This window comes from Neltuma alba, unplaced genomic scaffold, assembly GCF_004799145.2.
Source record: "Neltuma alba isolate B1F8T4 unplaced genomic scaffold, ASM479914v2 tig00011454_pilon, whole genome shotgun sequence".
Classification (NCBI taxonomy): Eukaryota; Viridiplantae; Streptophyta; class Magnoliopsida; order Fabales; family Fabaceae; genus Neltuma; species Neltuma alba.
This window is the reverse complement of record NW_021636129.1, coordinates 208290-222447: the sequence shown is the minus strand read 5'-3', so window position 1 is coordinate 222447 and position 14158 is coordinate 208290. Positions and strand designations below refer to the sequence as shown.

Genomic DNA, 14158 nt, shown 5'->3' with positions numbered 1-14158 from the left:
TTAGAGACATTTGTATATTTAATTTTCTTGATGAGACTTATAAGCAATTTTTTTCCAAGCTACAATATGGTTTATTTCTATCACCATTCCATGGGTTGAATGAAATGACAAGTTGTTTATTCAATTTTTTTTTATAGAACTGATTAAAAAAAAATATAAAAACGATTTGTCCCAGACAATGCACGGTGAATTTGAAAAGATAATAAAACATTGAAACTAAAAATAAAAATGGTGTAATGATAGGCCATTGGTTCAAGAAGAAGAGGCCCATTAAGTTTATTTAAGTTTGGTATATGCATCGTTTGTTGTCCTGTCTCCCCCTGCTTTCTCTTTCCTTAGATTGGCCCATTTTATTTTGGTACTCACATTAAGAAGCTGTTCATTAAGATCATCGTCATCCATGTTGCCCTGCGTACTCTCAGATTTGTTTAACCACTGCACATAGCCTAACCAAAAAATAATTCCAAATATATATTATAATGAGAAAAGTCATAGCAATTATATAGCAATCGTAAATATATAATTAAATAATCTTTTAGTTACTTACCACCAATGAAGTCAACATTATCAGTTGAAGTTAAAGAGAGCTTGGGACACTCTTCTACTCGACGGCATATCACGGTCTGGAAATCAATTGCAGGGCAGATAGTATGAAGTTTTGGTAGATCTTCAAGGATTATCACAAATAGCTTTGGGAACACATGCTTGATGTGCAACTCTCGTGTTGCGCCCTGCTTCCCTCCAAATACTTGCTCCATCTCTGGGGCATCTGATATAGACAACCACGAGAGCTGTGGAAAGCTGCCACGTGTGGAGATAGAGAGTAGGCATTTCAGCCTCTCGCAGTCTTCCACAATAATCCTATGGAGATTTGGGAAAGAACATTCTTCATCATCATCATCCTCAATGATGCGCTCTAGCTCTCCACAATCTGACACTTCTAGGTGTCTCAAACATGTTAGGCCTCTCGAGATAGATGTAGGCAAAACGAATTTCAGCTGATCGCACCTATAGATATCAAGCTTGGAAAGATATTGAAAGCTAAGATGATTTTTTTGTCCCACACATATGTTTCTTAGCTTATCCAGTCTTCGCAAAATCAGGGTTTTCAAGCTTGAATTCACAGGACTTGCAATTTGAAGTATTTCAAGATCATAAATTGTTTCCACGTTGAAGGATGCCAAAGAAAGATGTTTCAAATTGCACAAGCGCATCCCAATTAGCTGTATCATATCATATTATGTATGTGTATGTTATTATCAAAGAACAAAGCAACAAATCAACAATAATCATAAACTGACTGCTGGAAAATAATCAATTACCTTTTTTCTTGACAGTTGTCCTTGTCCTTCATGCCTCTCCACTGATACATCTATAAAAGAGCTTATAGGAAGTTCCTGACATTTATACAAAGTGATGCCTTCTAGAGATGATGCTTCGACATAATAGTTTTTAGGACACATAACCATATTTAGCACTCCGCCAAGGCTTACTCTGTTGAGAGCTGGTAGATGAATCTTAGTATTCTGCTTTTGTTGAAGTAACTTATCATCACCACAAGATTTTCCAAATACATATTTCAACTCTCTAGCCCCCTGGATATGCACAGATTCCAAGAGCTTAAGGTTTTTAGAACAAGAAGCAGGAAATACATATTCTAATTTGTGACATCCGATTATTTCAATGGTGCGTAAGTTGGGAAAGAAAAAGCGGCCTTTCATCTGATGACGATGACCATCTACCTCCTCCATTACTATATGCTCTAGCTCATCACAGAGGACGACTTCCAATTTTTCTAGCAGTGACATTGATGAGGCAACGGATACAGAAAATAGTGACCTTAAGTTTGAAATGCGTCCAATATTTACCTCTCTCACATAGCATCGGTATAACGGTGGTGTAAAAATTCCATGAGCTCTGTTGCCAACATATTTATTCTGCATTCCAAACAAATATATCAATTCATCTTTAACAAATTACAAATGTGTATATTAAATTGCAGCTTTTTTGTTTGTCTCCTTAGAGTCGTAGCACCATAACAGAGCAGACGTGAAAGCAGGAGCAGATAGACATTTTATTTCAATTTTTCAAAATAAATAAGTATAATCAAAGACTTTTTTTCCACATCTCATCTAACTTAATCTTTACTCCATCTCGGCTACTATATTACAAAATTATTAAGAATTTAAATTTCCAACCTCCTTTTTTTGCCAACAATTTCCAACCTTCTAAATTCTTCTCAATCAATTAATTAATAAACAATGAAGCAAGATTTAAAAATGGTTAATTGTTAAAAATTTCAGTGTTAATGTAATTTGAGAAAAATAATTTATGGATGCCCTGTACCCTGTAGCACATATGTGGAGAAATTTTTCTTCGCAAACAAAATAAATTATCCCTTTAATAGATAGGAACCATGAGGTTATAGAATAAAGTTGTATAAATTGAAGTATGATTAAACTAACAGAGACAAATACCACAGCAATATATATTTATTCTACAAAACATATTTGGAAGATATAAGCTTTTTCTGATTCTGGTTCATGCCATTTTCACACAAACACCCTCCTTCTTCTTCTTCAGTTGATCCCAATAAAAATAAATCTTAATTACAATATCTCTTAGTGGTCCAAGTTTCAACAGTAAAAGGAAAAAAAGGGATGTAATACCCACAACAAATGGGACTAAACCTGCAAAAATATTCTGTCCTCATGAAAAAAAAAAAATCAAGAAAACCCTCTTTATATTATAGATCTATTTGACAGTTAACAAAACCAAAACTTGTGGCACAAAAATCACGAAATTGGCTTCTCTCTTTTACCCTTACTCTATTTTCCTCTTTTTCCATTCTCATCGCCGTTGATTATGATTTTAACCATTTGATTTAATGTTTTATAAAAATATTATTATAATTGTATATGAAAATATGTAGTTCATAATTGTAAACTGTTATTAAAATATTTTATTTTTTTCACTTAAGTTGTTAACTTTTCATATCAAATTTTAACAGTATGTTCAAATCAAATTTTAATAGTTTGAATTTATTTCTATATTTTCATATAAAATTATATGAATATATAGAAATAAATTTAAGTGGGTTTTACTGGTGGTGCGCCGAAAGTGGCTCTTTTTCAACACCTAGAAATTTTAGTGATATTGTTGACTAGGATTTTTTTGAAAGAGAACTCTATATATTTAGTCTAAAGTATAAAATGGGATTTCTTGAAAGAAGACAATGACCCCTCATTTCATCAGCGAGAAGCATTTGATAAATTTTTATATATAAAAGTACCAGTACTCTGTAAAATTTGTACGTACAAAGCACCAGTGAAATTTTCAATGGATGAATTTTCCTAATTTTTATTTTAAATCATGTGAAAAGATAAGAATTTAGGGAGGTTAATTTTAAATATTGAAAATGCTATATAGAGGCTATCTGTAAATGACTCAAATGTTAGGGCTTTTTAAAAATATTTTAGGCTAAACATTATAACCAATTTGATCAACACAATTTTTGAAAGTATAATGGGTGACTACTTATTCTAATAATTCCTTTTCTCAAATGAACACTACTCAATTAATTCTCAACGCAAAGAAGCATATGTAGCATCAATAAAAACTGCAAGAGAGGAACATATATATGTACCCGTGAAGTAGTATTTGCAGTTTCTGATTTTGGCAGAAAACAACATAAAGGACCCCAAGAAACATTGCTACTTGGACTCTTGTCTTTGCAGTCCTTTGACTCCTCACTTGTATTTGCTACGGATTTTTCTGGGAGATAACATTCTTCATATATGCTGACAAATGATGGAACACATTCAATAGACATTACTTTCAAACTAGGGAGTGCGTTTTCTTTTTGCATTTGATGCAACCCTCCCTCTTTTGAATATTGCCCAAACATGTATTTTAGCTTCTCACAACGAAAAATCTCCACACCTTCCAATAGAGGAAGCTCTTCGTAAAAACAAGTCGGCAAAATGAATTCCAATTCGTCACACACAACAACATTGAGTTGTTTCAATTTTGGGAACATTGAGTCATGACTCCTTATTGGAGTAGGATCTTTATCATCCACTTTTTTTGCTGTTGACGATCCCTCATCACTTATTATGTATTTCAGCTTAGAACATCTAGCTATCTTCAACGTCTCTAGGTTCTCTAGACTTTGAGCAGTGGACGGATGAAAAAGACAAGTCATTGAACAACGCTTTATTTTTATGAACTTAAGGTTACCCAGCTCTAGCTTCCCTTTAAATAATGTGCTTTCCAACTTTTGACATCTAATTAACTCCAGCTTCTCTAGCTGCTTGAGAAAACTGTCAGGATACTGACCACAACATATTTCTGTCACAGCCACTCCATCAAGTTGTAGTTCAATTAACTTGGAGAAGATAGTCACTCCATATTTATGTTGAGGATTGTCTGTATAGATCAAACACTTCATCTTAGACCATTCCTTCAAAGAAAGCTTGATTAAGTCTTTCGCGGCTCCATCATCTTCAATTGAAACAATGTCAGGAATAAGATTGCTCCAGCCTGCTTCATTATCTCCTTCTAGCTCTAAAATCTCTGCTCTTGCCGCCAAAGATTTAATAACTTCATTGGAGAAAATTCTTTGTAACTTGGCGGGCTTGAAACATTTTTTTATTGAAGCATCCAGCTGAGAAGAATCAAAGGCAGAGAAGTCGCTGCCATCTATATGGTATATTTGAGAATTAGGACAGGTTGTAATTTGAGGAACCTTTCTGCTCTGAGGCATCTGATCATCATTTGAAACATAATACAATTCTTCCAATTGCAAGCATCTTGGAATCACTTCAAATGGATTGCTGTTTCTAACTGAACAACGTATCAAGCTTAGAAATCTCAACTTATCTAGCTCACCAATTTCTTTTGGCAATTCAATAATTGAACAATTACTTAATTCTAGAGACTCTAGCTTTCTTAAGTTCCTCATCAACACAGATATGTCACCCAACTCCCAATTTATAAGAGATAGTGTTCGAATATGTTTTAGTGACTGAATTGATTTTGGTAGCAATAGAGCAGAAGTTCTACCAAACTCAATTTTTGAATGCAAAAGCAAAACTCTAAGACACTTCATTGCTCCAAAGACTGAATTTGAAATTTCCAAAGAACCATTTGTATTTATCCATACTAAGAGAACCTCGAGTTTGCTATCATCAAAACAACTGGGAAAGGCGTTTGTGACCCAAGATGAATATTTGATATTCTCCTTCAAATTTGTCTTAGAATCCATGATCACTTGAATCTCTTCATTTGCTATCTTCATAGCCACTTTGCGAATCAAATCATTCATCTTTACACATTCTTCACCAACCCTCAACAATAAAGAAGAATTTATGAGCTTGTTTTTCTTCACATATACTTGACTTCTTGTTGCATCATATTTGTCAGCTTCTCCAAATAGCCCTAATCCTATAGCAATCCTACTTAAAAGCTCTATTGGTATTTCATAAGCTTTTGGGAATATAGAGCACAGTAGGAAGAGAACTTGGGCTTGTTTATCTTTCAGATAAGTATAGCTTAACTTCAAAGAATTATAAAACTTTCTCATATTGTCATCAACAATCCCATGACTTGAGGGTTCATTAGCACTTCTCAATGCTATCAAAGCACGTTGCCAATCTTTTGGAGGCCAGTCTTTTAAGGATTTTGCCATTGCTACAACCATAACTGGTAATCTTCCACACTCATTCACAATATCCACTGCCACCTTCTTCAAATCATCAGGGCAATCTTGACCAACATGAAAAAGGAAAAGATTCAATGCCTCATTTGCATCTAAGTCCTCTAGCTTAATCTTCTTTTGGCATTCCATTAGGGTACAAACATTCACATAATGTGTGGTTAGCAAAACAGTGCAACGACCCTTTCTATGGAAGCCTGGCTGAATCCCCAAATTCTTAAGATCAAGCTTTTCCCAGACATCATCAAGGATAATGAGTACCCTTCCCTTGTAAGCAATCTTGATCCATATTTGTTCCGCGTGGGTCAATAGCTTCTCTTCCTCTAATTGCAATTCCAATTGCTTTGCAATGTCATCCCGAATCATTTTCTCATCCACAGGGGTGGACACACTGACGAACATGACTCTATCAAAGGAATTTGACTTTTCAATTTGCTTCCCAACTTCTATTGCCATTGTGGATTTCCCCGTTCCTGCCATCCCATGCAACCCTATTATCTTGTTATTTTCATCTTCTAATTCCTTCCTCAATTTCTCAAACTTTGCCTTTCTACTCTCAAAGGACATGAACTCTTGTGAATAGAATTCCATGCTTGGCACTCCAGCAGCATACGCTACTTCTTTAGGAAATTGTTCAACTTTAGCGATCATTTTCGAGATCCGCTCTTTCGTCAATTTTTCCAACTCCTTGGCTTGTGCAATTTGCGAGCAGCAATTTGTACACAAGCCAAAGCATTTGGCTGGTTTAGTGTCTTGGTGTAAAACTTCATTGGCACTTTTAAGCCAGTGTTCAACTATAGGTTCAACCTGAGTCTCATTTCTTTTCTTGGCTTCGTCTATCATTAGCTCTACACTTTTCACTGTAGCTAACAACTCTTCTTGTTTGTTTTTGAAGTCTTGAACATAACTCTTGTGTTTACGCTGATACTGAAGTTCCTCCCATGCTTTACGTAGCAAGTCTGGGATGATTGTTGTTGCAACACCGGTACAGATATTCATCTAACATGCATATGGGATTACAGTCACAAAATCAACTAGATCATATGATCTAAGATCATAATATACTAATTAAAACTATATTATTCAATGGGAGGCAGAGATCATAGAAAGAATGACATCTTTCTCTTCTTCTCCCAAATAAGTGTGCATCTATCTATATAATATCCTAAGAAAGGATGCATATTCATCCTCAAATCTATGGCAATTAATGGTCATGATGACCCGAAAACATATCAAATAGCAATTTATGTATAAGAACCACGGCAACTACCACGATTTAAATCTATGAAGCATGATTTAGTTATATTAAAATTTCATGAGTAACTAATTATTGGAGTTCTTCACAGGTCAAGATCATGAGCACTAACAATGATCATGAGAAAAATCAAACAAAAAAGGTTCACTCCAATTTTTAGATAAAGTAAGCTACGAAATTATCTATGGATCGATAAATTAAAATTATGAATATCCATACTAACTTGGATGCAAGCAAAGGAAGTATGCCAATATCAGCTTCACTTAATTTAACGAGCCAAGATCTGCGAAATAAAAATGAGAAAGTTTAAGATATTAGCTATATGAATATATAAGAGATGGAAGCACAAATAAGATAAGAAACTATTCTCTCTCCTGCGCAAAAATGCAACAGAGGGTATGAGCCTATTATTACATGTGCCAGCAAGGGACCCAGAAATTTTAGATTGTGGGAACACATTAAAATTAAATATTATTTTTGGTATTCACCTATTATAATGAGAAATTCAAATTTTGAGTTTGTTATATGTTCAAATATATTAAATTTATCTAAAAATAAGAATAGGGTGAATGAATTTTTTTTTAAGCAAAATAGGGTGAATGAATTAAAAAAAAAAAGATACGTGAATCATGTTTTATTTAATTAGCAACAGGATTGGTTGTTGCGCTGCAACAGACTCAACAGGGAAGGAGGTAAAAAGCAAATGAAACTGTTTTTTTTAAAAAAAGTCACTATATCAAAAAGTAAAAGGTTAGTATACATCCAGCACACTGAAATTTTTTTTTAGGTGTATTCAGCACCTTAAATTATTTTTGTGATACATCTAATACTCTTAAGTATTTTTTAAGGGCGTCCAGCCGTCCAACACCCTGAAATTTTTTTTTGCCTTAATACTTTAGGTTGTTAGATGAAAAAAAATACTTTTATATCCTGGACACACTCAAGGTGCCAGATATATCACAAAATATTTTAAAATACTTTTATATCCTGGACACACTCAAGGTGCCAGATATATCACAAAATATTTTAATACTTTCGGATACTAGATGAAGCTTAACCCAAAAGGAAAAAGCTTATTTATCTATTTAATTAATAGAGTAAAGTTATAATGAACTAACAAGTCTTGTTTCCTCCCAAACCTCTCAAGAGTCAAGAGAGTTAAAACTTAATAAATGATTGACGCACTGAAAATTATATTGTTAAATACAAAGTATTAACAACCACACTTACTAAACACCATTCAAGACATAATTCTTTAAGTGTTAAATAATCGTGCATAATGCATAATTATGGTACACTAAAAAATACACCCTTCTGTATACTCATGATCATTTAATTAAGAATAACCCAAAATATTTTAAATGTAAAATGTATTGTTTGATGAAAAATAAAAATTTATTACTGTTAATTAAAAAGTTACCTATGGAGAGTTATACACAATTTTATCTAACAACATATACACTCAGGCATATAAATTTTTATCGCATTTGGGGAAAAAAAAAACTATATTCAGAGAGAGCACTACTCGGAGATGAAAAGATAAAGCGATGCCAAGAACACAAGATAAAAAAGAAAAGGGAAGGAAAGAGAAAATAAAGAAGAACATTATGTGAAATATGTGTTACAGAGAACATTATGTAAAATATGACTTTAGTTTTTATCAATGGTCTAATAATGTTTAATAAAAATCATAATTAAAAAAATCTAATATTAAACTCACACGTGAAATATTTTTTTTATTATTTACCTTTTTTCAAAATTCAATAAACCTACGTATGTTTTTCTCACCTTTTTTAATTATTTTATTTTACTTTTTATTTTCCCCCTTTTCTCTTTACATTTCCACAAATTTTTATCTTAGGCAATTAAAATTCATAGCGACATAAATTGGGAATTTTTTCCTGTAGGATCCCAAACCATATCAATGGCAATATATTAATAATTGATCGACCATCAGGGTCATTTTTTAATTTACAGAATAGGCTATGAAAATCTTCAATACTAACTTGGATGCAGGCAAACGCACTAAGGCAGTGAGAATCTTCAATTTTCAGACTTGAGATTACCAGCCAAAATCTGATCAATAAAAAGGAGAGAGTTTTAAGAGATTAACAATATAAAAATGTAAAATATCAAAGTACAAATAAGATAAAAACTATATATAAATTCACACAAATTTCGATGCTCTCTTAAATTTAAATGCTACTTATCTTCCATAAGCTGAAAAGACATTGTTATTAATCTAAATACTTTAATGGACTAAAATATACAACAAAGAGGCCAAATGCAAATACACATACTAACAAAATTTTAAAAGTATCATGGAATACAAAAATTACCTCTCCTGCGGAGACTTCTATGCCTTTCCGTAACAATTCCTCGGATATGAAAGCCTCTCTCTTTTTTTCACCCTTGTTTTTCTTATTTTTTAATTTAAGAATAACGAAACCAACAATGAATAACGGAGAGAAGAATCAATGGAAGATTTCAAAGACACAGAAAAAGGGGCACGAAAAGTATTATATACAAGCAGAAATTGAAATATTTGGGTAGAATATTTGATAACAGAAGGCTTTTTTTTTTTTTGGGGAATGAGGTGAAGAAACAACTATAGAACAATGACAGAGATGAGAATAAATGAAGAAATCAACTACAAGGAAATCAGTGTTGCAAAAGAAGAAGGGCTTTTTTTTCTGCTTTCGGAAAAATATAGAAGGAGAAGAAGAACAACCTTTAATGGACTGAAAAATCAAAAAGAAGGACGCAAATGGAGTGTGGAAACTGATTTGCAGAACGGAGAAGCTGTAATGATTGAACGTGGGAATTGGCAAAGAAATTGCAACAATTGAACGTGAGAATTGACAAACCCTGAAACTCTTACAAGTTTAGAATGTACAGTTTTATACCCCCACGGGTCAATAATATAAGCTGTTGGTTAAAAGAAAATTGTGATCCAAAATATAAGATGTTGTCAAAATAATTAATGTGATTTTTTTCACTTTCACCCCCATTAAATATAAGAGAGAAAGAGGAGAGAGATGAGAGGTAATAAAAGTGTAATATGAACGGCCATTTTGTTATTTTTAGGGGTAAAATAGTAAAAATTTATCTTTTTAGAACCCATTTAATGATTAAACTTTTATTTTTTGGTATGTGAGAGAAGCTAACTTATCATATTATGGACCGGAGTAATAATGAACAATGGAATCTGATAGCTTGGTTTATGCATCAGAGGCTTGACTTTTGAAACATTGAAGTAAGGTATTATTCTTTAAGATATTCCTTCATAAATGGTTTAATGGATGCTTCATTTTTTGAAACTTTGAAGGTATTATCTTCTAAGACAACATTTTACTAAATTTGTTGAGAAATACTTTGATGCATTTAACCCTGCTTTCTCATAATTATAGTACCATTTACTAACTAAAGTGATTCCCCATGCTCTTACATAAAGATAAAGTTGAAAAAAAATCTTTCGCTTTGAGGCAAAGTCAGAGAGTTAGCGTCCTCTCTTCAGTTTTGAAGAGGTATTTAGATGCGAGTAGTAAGGACCGGAGGCACTAAATGATTTAATTTTCATGGAGGCTTTACTTTTAAAACACTGAAGCAAGGTATCATATATAGTTGTAGGACACAATTTTACTTTAAGAAAGAAAAGTATTACTTCATATATAGTTTAATGGATGCTTGGCTTTTGATACGTTAAAGGAAGGCATATTTGATCTTTCCGGAAACCATTTTTATTCACAGGAGCAATGTGAAAAAATTTTATTTAAAAAAAAAATAAAAACAAAGGGAGTACGGAATAAGTGGTGAACTTGTGGTTTACAAATTTGAAAAATAGATATTTGGCCTCTTCAATGAGGCCATATAGAAGGATAAAAACGACAACAAATTTGGTTTTATTCTTCACACTGTAATTGTTGAATTCCATTATCACGGCTCTGTTTAATGGTCTTAGTCTGTTTGGTATCAATATAAAAACTTAAAAGTATAGTTTATATAAACCGAGACAAAACCCATCCCACATGTTTATCCCGTATTCGGTAAATCATAATTAGAAAAGTATTTATAAGCCATTCCAAGCGGGCTTTATATCAAACATTTGTACAGCTTGATCACCAACAATGGCGACCTAATGTTAAATTACGATACTGGCTCAGAATGACGTCAAAGAACGACTTGCATGGTTAGAAGGTTTCTCAGCAGACTCACAACATCAGATTGATCATATAATACAATTACACACACCTAGACCGAATCTTCAGAAAGTCAGAAACGAGAAAAATGCATACATTAAGAGCTTTTTTGCCCCCTTTGGGCTATCGAAACAAGCATCATTTATGCAAGTTGTCAATCAGGTAATATGATACTCACGCATAGCATCTTTATTCTTCGGGTGCTTTCTCTCCCTTTTCTAAATCGTTCAAGGTGTTGATGGTACTCTTCTAGCTCCTTCTCCAACTTCTCAATGAACTGGCTTGTATGCTCAAGGGACTGCTCATATCTATATTTCTCCAAGGCCTGGGAATTAAGGTTAATGAAATTTTAAAAAAAAAAGTGTTATTATGAGCTCGAGAAAAAAAGGTAAAACAATAGTACCGGCCACTCATAAAAAAGAATATTTTCCAGTGTAAGACTATGAGTCAGTTCTGCACCATTTCATATTGCCATCTATTATATCAAACCACCAAGCCTGGAATATGATGAGCATTTGATAAATCAAGCCTAACGAAATGCCCCTAATGAATATTAATTTAGATAGCGACAAATCACTCCTTAAAACCATAGTATACAAGGACATCAGAAAAAGATGGCTCGTACACAAGACACTTAATTTTATAACAACATATCATGAAGAAGATCATTTCGACATGAGATAGCCCATGAAAAGAGAGGAAAATAGTTGTGCCTTCTAAATGGCAGAAAATGATAGTGTCTAACATACAAAACCAGGCTATATTAACAATTAAATTGGGCCAATGAATAACAGAGCTGAAATAACCTTCTCTTTTGACGGCGTATCTGGTGTTGACATTACTTTTGGTTGCACATAGTTCTTTCCACGGTAGAAAATCATGGTATTATTGGGCTTGATGTCAATCACAATACCTTTGCTCAAACTGGCAAGTTCCTCGGCATATTCATGAACCTGTCCTGGCTTGCAAGGCTTGCAGACAACCTTAACGGTCTCATGCCTCTTACAATGAAGATGTATGTTCAGAACAACCCCGCCAAACACTCCTCGTCTCCCGACTGGAACATAATTTTTCTTTTTCTCACCAGTACGCTTCAGGTAATGTATCTCTTCCTCTGTTAAAATTTCTGGATCATATATTTCTGCTGGGGATTTTGGTGCCTCAAATTTCCTCAGCTTCTCAATCAACCAGGCTTCCTTCCACTTGGCCTGCAGAAGGACACCAATGATTAAAAAAGACACTGCAGATTCTTAAATGTATGCCCTGTTATCAAACTAATCAATATGGCAATTGAGAAACTGCATGGTCAAAGCATGCCTGTCTCAGTTCAAAAAACAAGAACTTCATAAAGACTTTTTTCACATTAATAAAAAGCTTGTAACGTCCAATTCCCATGGAACAACGAGTGGATACTTTACTTTGGGTATTTTAAGCAGCAGTAGGGTCAAGTAAGAATCACCGCAGTATCACATGAATTTTCATTTGAAAACCGGAGAATGTCTTGAAAATATGCAGATCTAAAGTGATCATAAAAGTATGTTGACACCTGACGTGAAATTATCTAACCTTCTCAAGCTTATATCTTATCCTCACTTCCGATATTGGGGAATTCATCTCCTTTTTAGCCTTCAAACGATAGAATCTGAGCTCTTTCAATTTTGTTTTTCTAGACATTTTAACTTTTTTCTCCTTCTTGGCCTTTGTTGTGGAATTACTATTATCAGGCGTCTTGCCTATTGAGAACCTTGCAACATCATTGTTTGTGTTCAGCTCAAATGAAGCATTACTCGTGTATCTAGCTAGCAGCCATTTCCTAAAAATAACCTAGGCTGACATGCTTGATCTTTAAATGAAAAGGAAATCTGAGGAAGAACGTAATGATGCCAAACTTGAAAGATGCCTTGCCAAACTGCAGTTTCTTGGATGGATACACATATCATGAGTGGAAGATATGGAACACAGGATTGCCCTTGGAGATGATATGTCAGTAGGAACATTTTCAACCAGATAGCAGAACCAGTACAAGCTACCTCTGCAGAGAGAGAAAATAAATAGATTCAGGAGCTCAGGAAATGAAGAGCTACTTGAGCCAGAGTAAGTTTGCAACATGAACTGTGATGTTTCCATATATACTGCAGAAACCTTTTCCTCCAATTTAGTGTAATTTACTATTAAAACTAACAGCTCAAGAGGAAAAAAAGCTGTGTTGACTTGAGATTCTGTAATTATATAAATATAACCTAAGAACACAGTGCGCATACATGGTGTTATCAATAGCTGAAGGCAATGCCCACATGCAATAGTTTGTAGCCTTTGGGGGGGGGGGGGGAACAATGGTGCTTTTATAAAATTTTGGTGAGGTTTTTTTCTGTGCTTTCGAACGTACACAGTACAAGTGCTTCTAGGAAGTGTCCTAAGAGATTTTTTTTTTGTTTTGTTTATTTTTGCAAGTTTTCAAGGGAAAAAATGAAAACTAAAAAAAATGTTCAAACTCTTCGAATTTTGAAACTACCTATTTAACTTAGTAACATCTGTTCAGTTAATCTTAGAAACTATAATATCAACATCCTGAATTTTCTTCCACAATAGTTATTTTTCAAAAAAGTAAATTGTTTGGAAAGCTCCCAATTTGAGGTAAAGTTCAGACAGTATGATGATTCATCAGAAACACTGCAATAAGCGAGCACTTGTATCAATAACTATGATTTTGCGAATGGACAATTTCTCAAACTTTTTCCATTCACAACAAAATAGTTATTTTTTTTGTGCTGCAATAGTCATAGTCCTTGGCAGTTCGAACATTCTATTTGTTCTTATCAGTCTTACTCCTTGGCAGTTTGAACGTTCTATTTATGTTTGTTTTCAATCATTGTATATTCTTGTTTTGGAGAGACTCCAAGCAAAAACTACAGCAATCCATTTTCCAGCTCTCGTAAAAAAGAAAAACAGTTAATAGAGTGTTAATTTCAATCTGGAAGCTGACTTCTA

General features: G+C 33.6%; 2 protein-coding genes across 2 annotated transcripts in view; both read right to left on the bottom strand.

Moving 5' to 3' along the window:
- The window catches only part of LOC114713724 (uncharacterized), a 57849-nt gene extending 51134 nt beyond the window's left edge, over positions 1 to 6715 (bottom strand). Inside the window, exons 1-5 of the mRNA XM_028898404.1 lie at positions 3647 to 6715; positions 1869 to 1937; positions 1494 to 1595; positions 1323 to 1397; positions 548 to 1223 (exon numbers count right to left, since the gene is read on the bottom strand). Of these exons, the coding sequence (XP_028754237.1) occupies positions 548 to 1223; positions 1323 to 1397; positions 1494 to 1595; positions 1869 to 1937; positions 3647 to 6715 (3991 nt within the window). The remainder of the gene's footprint in view (positions 1 to 547; positions 1224 to 1322; positions 1398 to 1493; positions 1596 to 1868; positions 1938 to 3646) is intronic.
- Positions 6716 to 11324: 4609 nt separating this feature from the next.
- On the bottom strand, positions 11325 to 13297 carry LOC114713723 (uncharacterized CRM domain-containing protein At3g25440, chloroplastic-like). Its single transcript, XM_028898403.1, has 4 exons — positions 13071 to 13297; positions 12737 to 12983; positions 11977 to 12378; positions 11325 to 11495 (listed from the first exon to the last, which is right to left on the bottom strand). The coding sequence occupies exons 1-4, from the start codon at positions 13295 to 13297 to the stop codon at positions 11325 to 11327; spliced, it is 1047 nt and encodes a 348-aa protein (XP_028754236.1).
- Between the last annotated feature and the right edge of the window lie 861 nt (positions 13298 to 14158).

Excerpts from the sequence above, each read along its gene's own strand:
- LOC114713723 (XM_028898403.1), bottom strand. The coding sequence starts at position 13,297 with ATGGAAACATCACAGTTCATGTTGCAAACTTACTCTGGCTCAAGTAGC. Across the intron at positions 12,984-13,070 it reads AGAAACTGCAGTTTGGCAAG|GAAATGGCTGCTAGCTAGAT; the intron begins GCATCTTTCAAG and ends GGTTATTTTTAG. Across the intron at positions 12,379-12,736 it reads TAAGATATAAGCTTGAGAAG|GCCAAGTGGAAGGAAGCCTG; the intron begins GTTAGATAATTT and ends GTCCTTCTGCAG.